This window comes from Equus quagga, chromosome 2 (assembly GCF_021613505.1).
Source record: "Equus quagga isolate Etosha38 chromosome 2, UCLA_HA_Equagga_1.0, whole genome shotgun sequence".
Taxonomy (NCBI): domain Eukaryota; kingdom Metazoa; phylum Chordata; class Mammalia; order Perissodactyla; family Equidae; genus Equus; species Equus quagga.
Genome location: NC_060268.1, coordinates 110,803,629 through 110,823,906, shown reverse-complemented (window position 1 = coordinate 110,823,906; position 20,278 = coordinate 110,803,629). Strand labels below are relative to the sequence as shown.

The 20,278-nt window shown below is 41.4% G+C and overlaps 1 protein-coding gene across 1 annotated transcript in view; it reads right to left on the bottom strand.

Moving 5' to 3' along the window:
* Positions 1-2,807: 2,807 nt before the first annotated feature.
* Positions 2,808-20,278, bottom strand: part of ACTN2 (actinin alpha 2) — a 66,302-nt gene continuing 48,831 nt past the window's right edge. Inside the window, exons 13-21 of the mRNA XM_046653648.1 lie at positions 18,255-18,363; positions 16,723-16,863; positions 15,011-15,193; positions 12,595-12,729; positions 11,568-11,747; positions 10,795-10,941; positions 7,906-7,971; positions 6,616-6,774; positions 2,808-4,914 (exon numbers count right to left, since the gene is read on the bottom strand). Coding sequence (XP_046509604.1) covers positions 4,756-4,914; positions 6,616-6,774; positions 7,906-7,971; positions 10,795-10,941; positions 11,568-11,747; positions 12,595-12,729; positions 15,011-15,193; positions 16,723-16,863; positions 18,255-18,363 — 1,279 coding nt within the window. The 3' untranslated portion in view covers positions 2,808-4,755. The remainder of the gene's footprint in view (positions 4,915-6,615; positions 6,775-7,905; positions 7,972-10,794; positions 10,942-11,567; positions 11,748-12,594; positions 12,730-15,010; positions 15,194-16,722; positions 16,864-18,254; positions 18,364-20,278) is intronic.

Below are 20,278 nucleotides of genomic sequence, written 5' to 3'. Positions count from 1 at the left end.
ATAACTGAGGAATGGAAAAGGTGAGGTCAGTAAATGCAAACTGGCACCGCTGCCACGTCCAGCACTTTCTAACACACATATTGGATTTCAGAAGGTCCCATTCCTAATGCCACAATTCACCTTTAGCAGAACAATGAATAAGACAGGAAAAGGTAGAAAGGTTTAGGATGGGAGCATGGTGTCTTGATTAAGCACCTCGATAAGGGATTCCCCAAAATAATATTTCAAATTTCCCCTTTGTTTGGAGCCCTGGGGACTTTTACGCCCTACGCCAATGCACCTAAGTAAGGTTTAGAAATGGGTGAGGGGTGTGCCTTGCTTTGGAAGAGTGGGCGGGGTGTTTATATAAGCACAAGGGCTTGGACAAGCACTAGCAGGGGAGGCCCACCAGCACCACACGAACCTGGGGCATTGTGAGATGCTTAAAGCAGGAGCAGGACTAAGCTCCAAGTAGAGGAGATGGAGCCTGTGCAGGTTGGGCTGGGCTAGGGAAGGCCTCACCAAGGAGGAAACAGACCTGGAAGGGTGACTGGATTTGTCCCCACTGCACAAGGGCAAAGAACCTTGCCAACATCTGAAACATTTGCGACAACTGGAAGGAAGGGTGACATTTTAGAAGTAACACTGCTCAGGGAAGAATGGATATGAGGTGCATGTGAGAATAGTGGCCAGAGAGAAGGCTGGCTCCCTACGGGCACTCATTTACATTAAGGCATTGATTTCCTTCCATTTATTTACATATCATTAGCGACAGTCACAAAGGAAAGAACAGAGTCCTGAGGCACAGAAAGATTGTCTTGATTGCCTATGGGGAAAGATTAAGGCAAATGGCTGTCTCCCACCTCCACCACTAGCAAATATTCTCATCTGAGTGATCTAGGGTGGGGTCCAGGCATCAGGAATTTTAAAAAGCCTCCTTGGTGAATCTAATGTGAATCTGGAGTTGAGACTCAGGAGTGGAACATGTTGGGGAAAACCAGGTCGGGGGAGGAAGTGTTCCTGGCAGTGCTATGTTGAGAGGCCCTTTGAATTCCAGGGCAGGACCTGGGGCATTAAGTATGCAACTCAGGGGGAAGGTCATGCAACTGATGAGGGCTGCCATTCTTGGTTTTGGCCATTGGTCACCTAGGTAATTTCAAAATTATGCAATTAAATGCTGACCATAATACCATTTTATTGCTCATCCTGGTATTCAAAAGGTCTCTTTTCCCCCTTACAATTACTATTTATATAGCTAATCTTTCTCTACCTCTGGTAGCTTGTCTTGAAAAGACACATCATGACTTTATCCATATTATCTGCCACTGTAGTTTCCCAGGAGCTCACAGCTATGCAAGAGGATTTGAAAGTGTGCCTTGCTGGACACCCAAGCATTTCTTCTGCCCATCTGTTTTACCAATGAGGAAGTCTGCACTGCTGTGGAGACAACTTCATCAAGACTTGAAAGCCCTGGGGAATCCTTGGGTAGGGATTCTCATTGACAAATCACAACCACCGCCAGCTCCCAGCTTAAAAAGAATGATGGTCTGTCAGTTGCTTAATTATTGAGTTATTCATTAATGAATCCAAAAGGGAAAAAAACTGTCTCTGTCTCGGGTGACTCCATCTGAAATATGAAAATGCCTCAGACAGGACAGTATACTCATTGCGGAGGCTCCTGGCTATTTGAGAATCTCAAGAACACGGTTGGGCACACTCAGTACCTTCTTGTTGAACAATCCAGGGAAACTGGGTGAATTTTTGTCAGTTTGGTAACAATTAGCAACTTCTTCTTACAAGTTTCTGACTTTGTATCATTTAAATTGGTTTCCGTTCACTTAAGGGTTGTAAAGAGCTCATCTGCAGCTTACTTCATGAACATCCAGGAATCAGGTAGACAGCAGGAAAGAACACCAAGCCAAACGTCCGCATCTGAAACTAAGTCACTGCCAAGCATTTCTGTGTTGCCAACCAGATGGCGCAGGAGCCTGGCCATTCATACTGTCCTGCTATTAACCTTTCCAGTAAGAGCTTCTCTAATTGTTCTAGACTTGTGATTACTACTGACCTTTTCCTTTATCTCCAATCCAGGGGTTTTCAACTGAGGGTTAGGTGACTCCTCCATGGAGCTTTTTAAAAAAATACAAATGTCCAAGTCCTTTTGTTTTTTCAATTATTTTATTGAGGTCTTGTTGGTTTATAACATTGTGTAGTTTCAGGTGTACATTATTACTTATCAGTTTCTGTAGAGACTGCATCGTGCTCACCACCATTAGTCTAATTTTCATCCGTCACCATATATACGTGCCCCTTTATCCCTTATGTCCACTCCCCCACCCCTTCCCCTCGGGTAACCACTATTCTCTTCATCCATGTGTTTATCTTCCACATATGAGTGAAATCAGGCAGTGTTTGTCTTTCTCTGTCTGGCATAAAGATGTCAAGGTCTTAACCCAGACCTTCACAACTTGAAACTCTGGCCTTAGGGCTGGTTCTGTATACATTTTGAAAACACTTACTGGGGATTCTGATTCCTTCCTAATCCATTTAGTTTCCTGATCCATTCATCGCTCACTTCTAATTGGGTCCACCTGAGTTCTCCATCTCACATTTACCCTCCACCCAACAAGCCAGTCTTTAATTCTTTAAGGGAGGCAAATAATAACTCAAATGAGAGTTTTTACATATGGTGGAAATTTTCAGTGAGGAAGTTTGTGGTTAACCAAATAAACTGGTTATCCTTTGAAAGAGGAAAAAACAGGCATTCTTCTTCTTTTACAAATTAATTTTAATTGATAATTCAGCTTCAGAAATAAAAATAACTTCTAAAATGAGAGTATAAATATGTTTATTAAGTATTTTTCAGGTTTTATTTCCTTTCTTCATTTATTAGCAGATAGCACTGATCCATTCTCTTGCCTGAATGTTACAAAGAAATTAAAATTTTAGGTAGATGAGCTAACTATACCCATCCTAAAACACCACAGTTCCCCCGAGTAGCCTCAAAGGCAGAATAACTTCCCAGTTTTTCCTTAATGTTTATGGCTGGAATATAGCACCTACTTGAAATAAAATAAGGAGTCAGAGTTCATCTAAACATCACCCCAAAAGCGTTTGGCATTAAGCTCAAGGAATCAGATATTTCAGGAATTTGCAAACTACCGACTATTTAATAACATGAGGGAAATTAAATAAAATTTATAAAGGTTGACGGTTCTAAATGGGCCAATGTAGTAAAAGTATTAAGTTACCAGACAGTTGTGAATGGAAAATATCACATTTCCAGCTGTTGGTGGAAAGCTATAAAAATCTGAAGCAACAGACCATAGGTAATAGGCACATTACTACTTTTCTAGTAACACTTATGTGCTGTTTGCAGCTGTTTTTGTTTGCTTATAATTCATTTCCTGATCCTTAAGGACTCAGATATAAAACAATTCCTGCTTTATTCTCTACAAGCTGTCAACAAGATGGAAAAACAGAGGGGGGAGTTACCATAGACGGTAGCACAAGCTGAAAACTGAATGGACATTGCTGAGATCAAGATGATGCTGGGAGCTCATGTGGTGCCCTCTGTAATGGGGCTTCAGATGCAACGAGCCAGACTGAGAACTCGTTAGGATGCACCATCCCACCAAAGCAATGAACACACACTATGTGCTAGCAAAAACATCTAGTAACTCCTACCACCCAAAATGAATTCACCCCAAAATACATGAAGGTTCTGCAGTGAAGGAAGTTACCTCTACTGTTGTTGAGAATTAGGCCATTCCTATAAACTCCTTCTCCTTACCAGGTCATAAAACTAAAGGCAGAAAGGAGAAGGTCTGCCTGGAAAGCTGTAAGGGCACTGGTTTCTGACTTGTCCCCTGCTAGGAACTATTACTACAGACAATTGTTTATTTAAAAACAGAGCACTTCTCTCTGGTCATCTCTTGAGAACCTGTACTAACAATCTCTAGAAAAAGCCCAGGAGCCTCGAATCAATAAATAATCCTAAAAAACTCATTTTACCTAGTGCATTCATCTTCCTCTCTGGCAACTACACTGATTTCTGTGTTTCCTGAGGTCCCTACTTTGGAGGATAAGTAAGGCAGTGAAACCCACTAACTGGACTACGTAGTCCAAAATAATGAAGAGCTGACTATAATCTCTATTTTAAAATTTTTAAGTACTGAAGATCTTTTGGGTAGTCTGTTTCTAGTCGCCGGAAGTTCCACCTCACACTATTCCATTCAACTAAAGAGACAACAGTACCATTTATACTTAAATAAAGCTAATCTTTGGATAGGCAACAAAGTAAAACACTAATATCCCAAATATATTCCCCTAGGGATAATTGCATAAGCATATTAGATATGAAGAATATTTTTAAAAATATCAAACATTTACCAAATTTTTCATTTTCTTCCCCCTGGTCTCAAATTTTGGGTATTTTGGAATTTCCCATTTTTTACTTTGCTTCCATCCCTAGATCCTCCTAATTTCATAGTACTCAAGTAATTTGCTTTGTTTTATCAAAGAACAAACAAAAAATCTGATATCTCCTTGTATGTAGCTAAAAATTCAGAAATAAAGTAACCTATTCATGAAGCACACTATGTCATACACTGTAGAAATTTAGTTTCAGCCATGTTACATTGCCGCAATTACTGAGCTACAAAAAATTTTCTCTCTCTTTTAACTTAATAAAGCTTGTCAAAGTTTCCAAGAAACAACCTGTGACTTCAACTTTTATTGCGTTCTGATGGGATCAACGATTACAGAAGCTCAGCATCACAGATCGCTCTCTCCGTACAGCGCGGAGGAGAACGCCGTGTAATCCAGGGCGCCAGGCACGCTGCCCGGGCCCGAGTAGGCGGGCATCCTCTTGATGCAGTACTGGGCCTGGTCTGGGGGCAGCTCTCGACGCAGCTCCTCCGCAAGGATGTATGGCTGAAAAAAATACACAAGTGTTTACAAAGTCAATCACAGAAAACACTGGAATAGAAATGGTTTTAATACTTACATATTGCTTGCGTTTGTTTAATTGAAAAAAGGATTAAAGGCAGGGAGTCTAATGGGCACAGTACTAGACAACCAACGAAAGGCTGAATTTTACTCGTAAGAGCGTGTCTGCAAAGTGATTCATCTTTTGGCCCACAGGGTCTTAATATGCTTTAAAAAGGCAAAGAGAGCAATATCATCAATATTTCTCAGACTGAGCCATAATGCAAGTGACAAATACTGTGATCTGAATTTCATACCAGAAAGATAAAGATATGGTTTACATCATACACTGATGAGAACATAGGGATATTTAACTTAACATAATCAATGTTTTTTCTTTTTTTAATGTATGTGGTATGTTCTTTTAGAAAATGGAGGGGCCGGCCCTGTGGCTAAAGTTCTGTGTGCTCTGCTTCGGTGGCCTGGGGTTTGCAGGTTCGGATCCCAGGTGCGGACCTACTCCACTCATCTGCCACGCTCTGGAGGAGTCCCACATACAAAGTAGAGGAAGACTGGCACAGATGTTAGCTCAGGGCTTATCTTCCTCAAGAAAAAAGAGGAGGACTGGCAACAGATGTTAGCTCAGGGTGAATCTTCCTCACAAAAAAAAAAAAAAAGAAAATGGAGCCATTTTCCTAATGAGTTTATTAAAAAACCAGAAACATGCTGCCACTAGAGAAAACCTCTTCTAAAACAAAATAAAACAGATGTTTAACAATGTCTTTTTTTTTTAAAATATCAAATGTCCAACAGGAAATAGGATAATTCTGGTGAAACAGACTGGCTGGTAAGAGTCAAAATAAATAAATAGCAAATATCATATTGTCCTTCACAGTAGGGTTTTTTGCAGGGCTTAGATGAGCCGGGTTTACGACCTCCTACATCAGATGGGCTCTCTCCCCTGCACCTGCATCCCCATGATAAAAGATTCATGTTAAAACAGACTTCTTATTGTTTTTAAGATACTTTATCTTGTCGGATATTTTAATGTAATAAACATGGCCCTGCTGATGTGTTTTAGCAGATGGGGTTTGTGCTAAACCTTTTCCCTCTCAGCTAGAACATGGGGTAAAAGAATCATGTCCGAAATGGAATTTATAGATACTGAGACATTTTTATTGTTTGGGGAATGCAATTCAAAAATTCTGAACTTGCAATTAAACTCCTACTTAATTTCTAGGCTACATATAATGAAAACCTTGCCAATTTTTGGAATGACTGAATGGCTATATTTAACTTTGCTCCAGTCTGGACGCAACGTCAAGGTCATTGAACCTAGAGAAGGTTCTAAGTTCCACAATATCTGAAGTGCATGGTTTCTTCTTTCTGAGTCCTATCTACCAAGCCAGAATGTAAAATGGGGTTGAACGAGTAGAACGCACAAAAAATTCTACAAAATACTTACTCTTGGTTCCTTCTATAAAACTCACTGTGAGGCCCAAGCACAAATGCCAGGAACAGAACGCCTGTGTTTTCTCTGTTCTGGGTACACTGTTGTTATGTTTACATGCTGCTTTCTGAATTCAATGCTGATGTGGTGCAAAATGTACTAGTATCAAAATGGTTTTTACTTGCAACACTTTCTTCTTTTATTTGAATAATGCAGTGGACTACTGCAAAAGCAGAGGAAAACCTGTCAGTACAGACCTTATCAGAAGCCAGGATTCGGAAGGAGGCGATGACCTGCTCGGCGGTGTCAGTGTCGGCTGTCTCTCTAGTCATGAAGTCAATGAAGGATTGGAAGGTGACCGTGCCCTGTCCGTTGGGATCCACCAGGGTCATGATGCGGGCAAATTCGGCTTCACCCTGAGGTGAAGAAACATTTACTGCAACAGTACACAACTCTCAACAGGGCCATTCTGCTTTTACCTATTGACATACAAGTTCCTCTTTGAAACAAATATTCCCTGTGTTTCCCCTCAATTTTGGGCAGATCTCCTTATGGGTGACTTGTTTACTGCCACTGAATGACCTTAAAAGTTCCCAGAAGCTCCTAAATGTCAGAATTCCTTCCTATGACCCATGTTGCCTTCAGGCCTTATCATAATTATGGAAGAGGAATTCAAAGAGAGAGAGTTGGGCCTTTTCTCAGACTACAACTGAGAACAGTAACATTGCTAAAGAGAAGGCAGTTCAGAAAATGGTTCTGGTGATTTTTATTTCAAAGATCCGGGAGGAATCAAAGCGCCTGTTCAAAATACACATTAAGGGGTAACAGAGAAGGGAGGGCATACCAGTACTCTCACAGCCCACAGGGAAATCTAAGATTTTCGTCGCTGATTTATTACTAAAACTTTTTTATATTCTAAAATCTTAGAGGAAAAAGCACTTTAAAAATCCTCAGGTTGGGGGCGGCCCAGTGGTGCAGCGGTTAAGTGCGCACGTTCCACTTTGGTGGCCCAGGGTTCGCTGGTTCGGATCCCGGGTGCAGACATGGCACCGCTTGGCACGCCATGCTGTGGTAGGCGTCCCACATATAAAGTAGAGGAAGATGGGCACGGATGTTAGCTCAGGGCCAGGCTTCCTCAGCAAAAAGAGAAGGATTGGCAGTGGATGTTAGCTCAGGGCTAATCTTCCTCAAAAAAAAAAAAAAAATCCTCAGGATACTAAAAGGCATTGAAGTGTACATTTTAAATGAGTGAATTGTATGGTATGTGAATTCTATTTCAATAGAGCTGTTAAAAAATCATCAGGAACGTTTATGTTCTCACCCTTCATTAGAAAAAATCTGATCAGTTACTGAATAAAAATATATGTTCTGGCTCTGTGAAATTCTTTTTATATAGTAGCAGGCAAAGTTTCAAAAATATTATCCTATATAATGAAAATGAACCAATCTCAAATGGGCCACCATACTTTAAGCCAGCCATCTCCCATAATATAAATCCAAACTCAATAAAATATCAGATCTTAGTAGAATTTTAACCTCTGTCTTACCAAATCATAGCCCATGGAAATCAAGCAGGCTCTGAAATCCTCGTGGTCCATCAGGCCATTCTTCCTCTGCCGCCAAAGAGAAAGAACAGAGAAGGTGCAAATTAGAGGCGAAATAAGCAACTCCACTCAACCAAGTGAACAAGATCTAAGAAGAGAAAAGGCCACTTTGAGCTCTGCCAGGGAGATTATAAAAGTCACCACTGACTTATAGGAAGGACGGAGCCAACAGAGGGATGTTACAAAATAATTTCTTAAAAAAGAAAAAGGTGGAAGGGACGGTAAACATCAGGCAAAAATGAAAGGAGACCACACATTCAAGAAAGCGGCAGAAGGAACTACCTGGAGTCATCGAAAATGACCTAGTCAGGAGCTAACTACTGCCACCACTGATGACAGAGCATGTTGTAAGTGTTCTGAGAAATTATGATGCTCTCATGGCCCTGGGGAGTCTGCATTTGTAAAACTCCCCCAAAGACTACAGCATTCCTAGAACTCCAACAACTGGAACGTCACCCTACAACCACTCTCGAGCCCTCGGCCAGAATAGAGTGGCCCCTCCGGGTAGCAAGCTCAGCCTCCCCTGAAAATCCACTGAGGATCTACACAGAGCAGTGTGCAAGAAGCCGCAAGTGGACAACAGCTTTCACAGCTGAGGAAAGGCCAGGGCAGGACAAGGAGCGACCCAAACTCTACTGAAACAGAGGTTTCAATGCCAAGCCCTGGATGTGACAGGAAGTGCACAGCTGTGCTGAAGATTTTCTTGAGGGTTTTGAGAGGACAGCTAGGCTTCAAGCATCAATATCAATTTAAAGGTAAGAATTCACTTTTTTTATTGGCCAAGCTAAGTATTAAATAGAAGGTTAATTTTCTGCTGTTTTCATTAGCCCATGAAAGGGCCAGTCCCAAAAGTTAACATCAGAAGTTCTTTTTTCTATGAAGGGAAACTGTGTGTGTCTGTACTCACACCTGTGTGCTGAGCCCTCAGTCACCACCCCCGCCCTCACAGCCACAGTCTCGAAAGCCATCCTTCCCACTCTTTCTTCTTCACTGACTTCTCCTAGTGTTCCTTCTCTGGCTCTTCTGCCGCCTTTAAATGTAGCTGATTCCCTACGATAGGGGCCCCTCTCTCTTCTACTCTCCAGACTCTCTCTTGCCAGAAATGACCATTATGTGGTGACTTCCACAAGTTTCAGCCCTAAACTCGAGACCTGGATTCCCAGCTGCCCAGGGGACCTCTCCGCCACCAAGGCTCGTCCACTTCAACAGCACTCCTTCTCGCGTGTTCTCAAGGCTTGGAATCGCCATGTCACTTTTAATCTTTCCCTCTCCCTTAGCCCCCAGATGCTGTTGTTAAGTGCCGTCAGATTTCTGTCTCAATTAATCCCAGCTCTGTCCTCTTTTCTTCACTCCCACCACTCCTATCCCTCAGCCCAGGGGTTCACGTTCCTCCTCCTCCCTTCTCCAAGAGGCTCCCGTCTGACCCTCCACTCACTTTCTCTCCTCTCCCCCAACCCTGCAGTCCATCACACTCATGGCTGCCAGGCACATCTTTCTGAAGCCAGCTCTGATCCTCTTACACCGATGCTCTAAAGCTTCAGTAAGAATCCCTCAGATCACATCCTCTGTGCCCCCTGCCATTCCTATCTTTGCTATTTAATAGAACATGAAGCGAAATGGATCTGCAGCCTTGACACCTCTCCTTACTACTCTGAGCAAACTTCGTTTCCCCCCAAGACGTATAATCCTTAATATTTAATTCAAGCAAACTTTTAAACTTGGCAGGTTCTGCACTGCCCTCCTTTGGACTTTTGTTGCAAAAGACAGTCTCATGATCTTGGATTCAAATAAATGTGCTTTTTTTCCTTTGAAGTGGCCCAAATGAGTGAGAGATGACCTCCAACAAGCCCAGATGGATTTGTACAAGACAATGATCAATTATTTTCCTCCACGGGAGAAAAATGACTTGAACTTCAATGAATGAAGTCAGGTCAGTATTATAGCATGTTTCTGCGCAATAAAGTTGGCTGAAACTATGCTAACTTCAATAGCCATCTCTGTGTTTAATTCTTTACTTATATTTGAGCTCCCTGATCAGAAGTCCACTGTCTGAACTCTTTAATAGGCCCAAATCTGGCTGGCCTAGCCCAGTGGCATTTAAAGAACCATTTATTGATATTTGTAAGTTATAAACAGGCTGCTGTTCAAAGTAATGGAATATCCTTTTTTAGGGATCTTTAACAAATGGAACATGGCCTTAAAATTCACGCTTGGCCATATGATAAGCAAACTGGGAATTTTCTTATAAAGAATTGGTTTTACTCAATATTATTCAAATCAAAATACCAGATAATATTTTAAAAGCAGCACTTAACTTTTTATATGCCTTTACTATGAAACATTTTCATAGTGGTGCATTTTTCTTAAAACATTTCATGAGTCTATTTTATCAATTAAAAAAGAAAATTAAGTTTTATATGTTGAAAGAGTAAGTTAAATTTTCATCAGGAGCTTTACCTAAATAGTTACTTAGGAAAAGTACATCAGAGTTTTGTATCTTAGTCTTTAGAAAATGATCTAAATCCAACAACCACGTTTTGTTAAGGAAACATTTTTACTTAGAACAAATCTAGCTTTGCTATCAACTACAAAGGCAGTCATTAAGTGATCTGCATAAAACAGCACACAATCCTAGGCTTCGTGTCACCTTGAGCAACAGGAGAGCTTGGCACACTTCACTTTGGTGGCTATTTCCCTTTGGCATTAATCATCCTCTTTACCTGTAACCTTTATAGGTCATCAAGACTTAAACTAATAGCATGGATATTATTTCAAATACATTTTTTAATGTCCCCAGTATTGCTTTTCAAATAACTAGAGGGAGTGCGGTACCCTGTCAAAGTGGTTGAAGGAGGCTCTGAACTCATTCATCTGCTCCTGGGTGATGCCCTTTGCATCCCTCGTCAGGATCTGGGTCTCCACTTCATTGATGGTTCTGGCGATGGTTGTCAGCAGCAACTCCCACCCCACACGAATGTGCTACCGAGGAGAAAATGAAATGATCAGCTCTAGGTTTTTCCAGCATGTCAATCTTGCCTCCTCATTTTCATAACAGGAGAGCCAACCCAAAGGGAGATAAATAGGGCTTACTATAGACTTCCCTATCCTTTTTTATTCTACTTTTCCACTTTTTGTAAGATTCTGTCATGGGAAGTACTCAGAAGTGAGACAGGGTTCTAACAGTGACAACTGGCACCCTGTAAATAAAATATACAATGTAGAGTCTATTTGTCACTAGAAGTATCTTTCCATTTACCAAGTAGCGGGATGGGCCCCTGGATTATGCCCGCTGGCTCCCAGGGAGATCAAATTGGGCCAAACTGGTAGAAATGTAACAGTCTAATTTCTGGTGCTCTCTCTGAAGCAGTGCAACGAATTCACTGCCATGATAATAACGCTGCTGCTGACTAACAATTATATAGTGCTCAATATAATTCCAGTGCTTTTTCACATATAGTGACAGGAAAGGCTTAAAGATCCATAACTTTCATACTTGTAGATCTTAATAATAACAAACAGAGACAAGTGTGGGAAGATAACACCCTAAGAAGGTGAAACGGTCACAATTAGAAAGAGCAGCACCGAGGCCTGTCTGGCTGCCGTACCTCCATGGTGTAATTAGTGTGCTTGTTGTCAAAGACCAGGGCCTCCTGGATGAGCTGATGATCGCCCTCCAGCTTGTCGATGTTGTTCTTGTAGTTAATGATGTTGTGCTCATACTGCTTCAGCTGATTCATCTGGTCTTCCAGGGCTCCTGTGATCTGGATGGAGCTCCGGGCAATTTCCTGATAGAGGTAAGAACAGGGCAAGAAAACACGGTGAGTCGGCCTCTAAGGTTAACTGTGGAGTCATCCCTCCCAATCCTGCGTCAGATGCTATGCCAGCATTAGGCAGCAGCCAACAGCACTTGATTTTCTCAGATGAAGTGGGAAACAGGCAGTACCACCGAATGAAACCAGCTCTGGTTCTAGTCCATCTAGAGGATGGAAAAGAAAATCAACCAAGATCCAAAACAGTAAAGCAAGAGGGGTAAGAAATGAGGCAACTCAGCCTTCTGCCAGTGAAGGTGGAAGGCTCCCTCGGCTGGAGCTGCCCTGTTTGGGAGAAGGCTGGGGATGTGCTGGACAAGTGGGCTGCCGGGCAGATTTAAGACCACTGGGGTCAAAAGAATTTATTGTATTTTTAGATGTTCTCCCGTTTAAGAGAAAAGTTAACATTTTAGCACCAAAAGGAAGGTTGGGAGAAAAGTAAGTGGGCCAATGAATGTCTCTTGGCTGTTCTTGGTGATAAAATGAACCCAGAAATCGGTGTCAATCAAAGATCACTTTTCCTGAAATGCTCTGAAGATCCAAAGTTTTGTGATACTTCACAAGTCCTCTTTAGGGATGGATGGTTTCAAGTCCAGGTCCTGTAGAGGCTAGAAACTGAGAAAGAGGCCACTGTCGTTGTTAACGACAAAATAAACAGATGGCAGCAAGAACAGCCTCAAAGAATGAAGCCCAGAGTGACACGGACTGGTGTTCTCCCAGCGCTGAGTGGAGCACCAGAAGGCAGAGAAAAGGCGTGGTGTTGTGTCAGCTCAGGGTCTAATTTCAAAGCTTGTGAAAAGCTCTCTGAAGAGTGCCAACTTACCTCCATCTTGTTCTGGATCCAGGGCCCGACGGCATTGGCCTGTGCGGCAAACTGGCGCCGCAGGCGCTCATTGGCATGCTGGCGGGCCAGCTCCTCCTGCAGGGACTGATCCCGGATGGGCACGAGCTGCTTCACCTGTTGGGGCCCAAGGGCAACAGGAGTTAGAGGCCAGCTCTGGTCCAGATAGGAGTGACCAAAAGATAACGTAATAGTCGAAAGGATGGGGGTGAGAATGGAGGGGCAGAGGGAAGGGAGGCAGGGGAAGTCGAGGGAGGGGAAGAGCAGGTAGGGAGAGGAAAGGGAGTGGGAGTCCCTACTCTAGGGACCAAAGGGAGAGCTCATTCTAGCCTTGACGGCCACCCAGTGCCACCGAGTGCCTGCTGGGAGACAAAGTCCGCATTAGGGACTCTGACTGTTCCTCCAGCAAGGGACTCTTGGCCTGAGCACTAACGCCATGGGGGCCCAGAGTGCAGAGGATTTGTGAACTTTAATGAAGGAAAATGATATCTTTATTTTCACTATCTCTAATTGAAAGTTAGCATTTCCTTCAATTATGAATGTGGGCAGCAAATCCACAGTAGTATTTAGCAGTACTGTGACTCACAATAGAAACCACAGACATTCTCATATAACATTAGTCACTGCCTGCCTCTCGAAATAGCATGTACACTCACCACGATTACTCCAAAATTATTAGACCTGAGGTTACATCTTGGTTTTAAATGTGTTAGTAAAGAAGCATATACATTATTATAGCCCAATTTTAAAAAATATTTTAATAATTATATTTAACATAATTTGTTTCCTTTGTAACTTTAAGGATTTGTTATGAGTTTACAAATATTATTATCAGAAGGGATCCACTGGCTTCCTCAGACTGCCAGTGGGTCCAAGACACAAAAAAGTGAAGAACCCCGGCGAGGCTCATGCGCTCAGTCTCCATGTACTGTTGGCCCACAGGGACATACTGCGCCTGGCCTACATGTTTCCCAGTACCCTGTAATTGACACTTTACCGCCATGCCTCAGTTCTCTTTGAATCAACACACAAAAGAGCTACTTCAGAAGTCTCTTCTGTGTCTTCTGCAAAACTGCTGCTAAAGACATTATTATTCAATGCTCCTTTTATAGAAATCCACCTGGCTAGTTTGCCTTATAGCTTGTGTTTGGAGAAAAGTTTGTCTCACTTTAGGAAATGATGTATTTCCCTTTTGTTCCCAAGGAAATCACTTATCTCAATGTGTTTCCCTTTTCCCTTCGGCCATCAGAAGACCAGAACTAAATATAAGACTTAAATGCAGTAACTAACTACCGCCCGTCAGATGGACACCTTCCTTCCCACATCTGTTTTTTCTCCCTTTTTGCATTGTTTACAACTAAACAATTACTGCACGTGTGTTTTTACGGCAAGCCACCTCAAATCCCCATGGTGGACTTGTTCCTAAAGACTATGTGGTAGCATACGGAGCTGACTGTGTTATAATCTAAACCATGAAAATAAACTTTTTTAAGAATGAGACAAAAAGGCTCAAATGATCCCATTTTGATGATAATTAAATCTGTGGACAGTTGCCCAAAATGTAAAAGGCAGCACGTTAGCAATACTTCAGTTCCCCAGATAGTTTTCTAAGCAATTTTTCTGTATTTAAAATCCCCACACATCTATCCCGTATTCTAAAAATCCTTTAATGAAGTAGTATAGGCAAGCTGATTCCACCAAATTTTCAGTTGGGGTTTTGAAAATAGTTTGCTTTATGGTATTAGTTTCATAATCTGGACTGGTTTTGCCAACATTTAGAATATTTTCCTTAAGGAAAATCATTTCTACCTTCTTTCCTTACAAATCACAGAAGCTGGTGAGTGGCATTTAAGAGTTTAACGTGTTTCATCTGTTAAAAACAAGACAACAGTCCCAAAATGGAGTGACTTATGCTAAGCCCCACATCACCAAACCAAGCAGACTTAATTACAATTTCAGCTCTCCCAGAAATGGAATCTGAAACCAGTCAATCAGGAATCGCCTGATTAGCACTAGTGAGGTAATCTGCCTGATAGACTCCTCCACCCCCTAAAGGAAAAGAACATTGCAATAACCGACCCTTGTTCCTGTTCCCTTCTGGCTATAAAAATCTTTCATCTTGTAGCACGCCTCAGAGCTCCTTTCTTTTTGCTAGATTAGATGCTGCCCAATTCCAATCCATTTTTGCTCAAATAAACTCTTAAAAGTTTTAATATGCCTCAGTTTATCTTTTAACACGCCTGTAAAACATCAGGTGAATGAAAACCCTGATCATGATGCAAAATCAGGTAGTCGCTCTAATTCCCCACTCTAATTCTAATTCTAAATTCTTACGTCTTCCCTCAACCTCGGCTTGAAGAATGCCGCCCTCATCCCACGTCAGTCCTCAGCCACCCACCTTGTCCCACTTGGTCCGAAGTTCATCCATGGTGACAGTGCTGTAGGGATTGCTCGAGCTGATTCTGATGTTGTAGCTCTGAATCACCTTCTCCACCTCGTTCTGGATGGCCATGATGGACTGCCGCTCGCCGTCCGCCTCCGGCAGCGTCGCCTTGAACTGCTCGTGGGCAGTGATCAAACTCTACCAGAGACACGAGCAGAGAAAAGTCCATCTTACTTTAGGGTGAACTTTATAGGCTTCGATGTTCCCTTCTGCACATGTGCTAAGGCCTTTATAACTGCAGGAGTCTCTGGAGAAAAACAAATTCTGGATGTTTTAGAAAAGCTACTTGGTGCCCAAAAGTCAAGTTCCTTGAAAACGGAGAAAAGATATCATGATGACTATTTAATTGAGGGCTATTAATCCAAAGTCTTCAAAAAAGTAATTATTTTCTTTTTAAAAAAAATTCATGCTTGCTTTCATTATTTTTGATCCTCAGCTACTGTTTAGGTCTTCCTCTCCACTGAGAAAGAGAATTTAATTTACCTGCCCTTTCCAATGACCAGTTTCACCTTTGTAGTCCAACAAAAGAACCTAACATTTGCTGCCTTGATACCTGAAGACCACCAGGAAGTACCTCCCTAGTCCTCAAAAAGGAAAGGCCCCAGAAACCAACTCTTTACCCTAAGGCTTTATAGAACCTCATTTATCAAACCCATCCTTTGACCCTAACGCAGAAGACAGCAGCCCCTTCCATTCAGCTGTACATAGGGGCACGTGGACCACCTTCCAGTGGGAAGCTAATGTTATTAAGTGCTACAAAGGATCAGCTGCCAGCACAACTTTCACTAAACAAGCGACTTCCCACATCAAGATTGGCTTCCAAGGCATACTTAGAAATCTCACTTATTCCAAAAATAAACGATTTTAGGTTGCTAACCTTTGCTTAAGAGCACATGCAAGAAACACCATCACAGCGTCTTTCAGAAAACAAATGCAATGTTCAACAAAGTAATTTCTTTCCCCTTACATCCAGATGCAAACCCTTCTAGAATACTCCTTGGCAGGGAGATGTGGGTTCAAATCCCAACTTTCAGTATTTCCTTTATATTTGGATTCTTTTTGATGACCTATTTTACTGAAAAAATAATTAAAAAGTATTTTCTCTTTATATTCTATTACACATCAAATTCACTGTACAATGGTCTCTAGATAAATTGGGTCTTGGCTATTGGAGAGTAACTCTCCTCCCTAAGATGTTGTCTTCAAAGTCTTGTTTACAACTTGAAAGTTCCAGAAGAAATCAGAAGCAGAACATTTTGGCTTTTGGGAGGCAGAAGTGCTGATTTATGGTTTCTTATGCTTTATGATCTGGTAAAACTCTGCCGATCTTAATAAACAGTAATATGCACACATTTGCAAAGCAGTTAACTCATAAGTTTCCGTGAACAACTACAAGAGCATATATGTCTACTTTTTGCTCAATAATTCCACGTTCTTTTTAAAAGAACGAACCCTTTTAAATGTATTCACCATTATCAGATTACTATTCATTTAGTTGCAGCAAAGAGCAGTATTCACATTTTTAAGCTAAAGGTCAAAGGGTAATGTGGGTTTAGTAGCCACATTTTTCCTAGAAAAAAAATGAAACAGAACAAAAAAACCGCTAAGTTTTAAAAATTATGACTCATTTCTAGCACAGTAAGAGCACAGAGGAGAGGCTCAGTTACCTGGATCTCCTCAATGCTGTGGACAATAAACATGTCTTGCAGGTCCTCCATGGCACCTTCCATCCAGTTGTTAAAAGGAGCAGCCCTCTTGGCAAACTCCAGGTGAAGCTGATCAATGGTTTCCAGCAATTTCTCAGTTCTCTGAAGATTAAATAGAAGGAAGTGTTACCATAAATGAAATAATAAAAAAGTATCTGAAAATGTAAATATGCATTCCAGAGCAATACACTATTAGCTGGCATTTTGTTAAGCACAATGCTGCCACCACGGGCATGTGTACACAAAAGACTAACCGATGTTCAAACGATCAGGTTGAGCCCTGCAGGTCTCTGAAGTGCCTTCTGAATCAAAGGAGAATTTAATAACATCTACAGTAGCCTTGATTTAATAGTATGTTAGGTACTCTATTACATGCTACTTTTTTTAAAACTTCAGAATCCACATAGGATCTATAGTAACTTGCTTTCCACTAAAGCAGTACTTTATAAGCTATAGGATCTGATTCCCTAACCACACTGGATAACAGAAAATTCAGGACATCCTCCTCATTTTAGTCAACATCGTGCAGAGCAGATGGGTGCCTTTCCGAAAAGTCACCCACCTAGTGAAGACAGAGGAGCTACAGCTGAATGTTCCCAAATCCTCATTCAGGATTTAACACAGAGCTCTCGTTGCCTTTCTGGGCCTATGAAAGTGCAGGGCCTCAAGCCACAGAGGATACTATGCTTTTCATATGGCAGAGATGATGCAGAACAGAGCATCCTGTATCTAGATGTCTTCCATAAGTAGATTCTTTTTTCTCTCCCGTTCTAAAATATTTGAGCTGTCTATGTTACATGCCTGGTCCTTCCTCTCTCTCAATCTTCCCTTCTTTAGATGGATATGGAAGGGTCAGCTGGCATCCCGGAAGCCTGATAACATGTATTTTAAAAGTTTCATCAGCGTCAGGATGAAAAGACTCAGAAAACTGGCAAGTGATTCTTTCTTCCACATTGTCTGAGACTTCCATGGTGAAAGATAATTAGTGACAGTTAAATACCAGTCACTTACTGCTGTTTAGCTAATCCTTCTACTTGGATAAGGCCAAATTCATCCTGATTCTGTTTCATACCAATTTTTCCTTATTTAAATATTTGTGGCCATTTTCCCTTTGCACATCTTAAGTGAAGTACTTCCTGATTTCCTGACTCAGTCACAGCTCTATTTATTCTTATATAAGGGCTTCTGGAAATTCACTGTAACTACTACTTGATACAAAATGGTTTACACCATAATCTCATTGCCCCTGATTTTTTTAAATTTGAAAGTACGCTTCACTGCTGTATGGATAAATCATAGTACAAAGCTACCAACTTTCCATTTCCCTCTTTCTTCTACTTTTCGTATTCTCTTGAGAGACTGCTTTGACTAGACAGTCTGTTTTGTTTTATACATATAATGTCACAGAAAAAACTCAGAAAATTAATAACAGTGACTTAATTAAAGAGCCTCTATTAAAAGATTTCATGTCAACAGGTGGCTGAAGACTTCACCTCCAGGGCCTCTCTCCTCTTCTGAGTAAGTGTTCCCAATCTGTCCCACTGGTCACAGATCTTCTGGCACCGATCGTTGACATTCACAGCATCATGATAGTCCAGTTCGCTATTAGAGGCGAAAATAGAGATTAACTTTCCCAGGTGATATGAGGAAGAATGGACAGGAGCTCAAAATAAACAGATAATTTTTCTTTAAAAAAAGATCTGATAGAGAATTGGTGGCGTATTTCAGGGTTTCGCTAATGGTCAACATTGCAAATATGATTGAAATTCTCTGATTATAAGAAAAATTAATAAAACATTTGCTGGTCCACGGATTTCTAAACAGAGACACAGTGTCTTCTCAGTGCCTCAGGCTAACTTTATTTAACTCCCCTCATCGTTTTCTTGGCCAGGCCCCCAGACAGCATTATTTTTAAGTGGCAATGTACCTGTAAATGAAGCCAACTATCTGACCTAGAGGACAGTCCTGTGGGCTGCGCTGAAGCCACAGTGACTAGGACATCAAATGAGTCAAGGGGGAGGGAGGTATCAGCTTGCACCCCTTGTGTCCTTGGCTCCTGTTGAAGGGCACTGGGCCTCACGGCTGGGTGGAGCGTCACGTCCGGAAGGGGCGCTGTGGCCGTGTCTAGCACTGGAAGGACTTGCACAGCCTGGCAGAACAGTCCTTCCTCTTCTGGACAAAGAGGTTCTTACTTGTCTAACGCGGCTAGTGTGACAAGCAAGAACAACAGGATTTCTTAGGAAAGAATTACTCTTCCTCTCCAGCCCTGTCCGTACATCCTAATGGGATCTTTGAGAGGTGAAGTAATTTGAACTTACCATTCAAGCAAATTCTCAACTAAAAGGTTAACCTAGTATCTCTGGCCATAAAAAAAACTTTGAATCCTGTACAAAATTTAACCACCCTTTTAATTAAGATGAAAGTGAAACTCACAGAGGTTTAAAGACATTTTCAGGAGACCTCTCCTTCAAGAACAGTCCAAGATAAGACAACTTTCAGGAAATTCTCTCCTATCCTAACAAATCCATTTCCCTGACTCTTAAATTTATTTCTCCTTTCAACCTTAAATTAAGGCAATGGTTGTTCTTACTTGTTTTTTTTTTCCCCTCTTAAATAATGTTAACTTGTCCTTATTGAATGTGACTGTTTCTGTTACTGAATAAAGGAGATGCATGCGGTGGTTATCTGAGGGTTCCTTCAGTGGGTAGGAAGCTCCCTACCACCTAGTTCAAGCTTGTCCAGTCCTTAAGAGCAGCCCTCTACACACACACGCACATCACCACACTGAGATGGACTAAGATTCCTGTGCTTATTGTTACAGTCAAAAATCCAAAACCAACCAAAACACACCAGCAATGTGCACAGCCTTGAATACAAAGTGAAAAGGCCATGGCTCTTCAAAATGCAAATATTAAAGAGAAGAAAGACTTACTAACAAAAACCCAGGAATCCTTCTATTGATCCACAATGGACACAGCGACGCTCACCTCCTGGTGGTCATCTTTACAGCACACAGTTCTCACCCTGCCTCTAATGCATATGGAATAGCTTTGCACATACCTGCTTTCAACGAGTGCGGGTTTGAATAACTGTGCATACTACTTTTTATGCACTTTGAGAACTACACAAACACTTTGATTTATTATTTTAGAAAAGGTGAAAAGGACAGGGATGTTACTAACGTTAAGATGAGCACAGATTTAAATTCTGTATGTGGTTCCTCTCTTGACTGTGTGAAGAAAAAGTCATTGGGAATATCAGGAATAATAATAACACAAAATTATTACTAAAATTTTATGGGCAACACTTAAAACCACTCCCAATTACTCATGGGAGCTACTACAGAACATTAATAGCTGGGGTTTCTTTTCATCCTCTTATTTTATTTGTAATTGTTAACGAGCAGCCAAACATTCAACATTTAAGAAGTATGAGAAATAAAATAACGTGAAGGGCACAAATATAGTGTACAAATTGGGTAGGAAGACCATAAATAATTAAGAGTTTATTTGGTCAA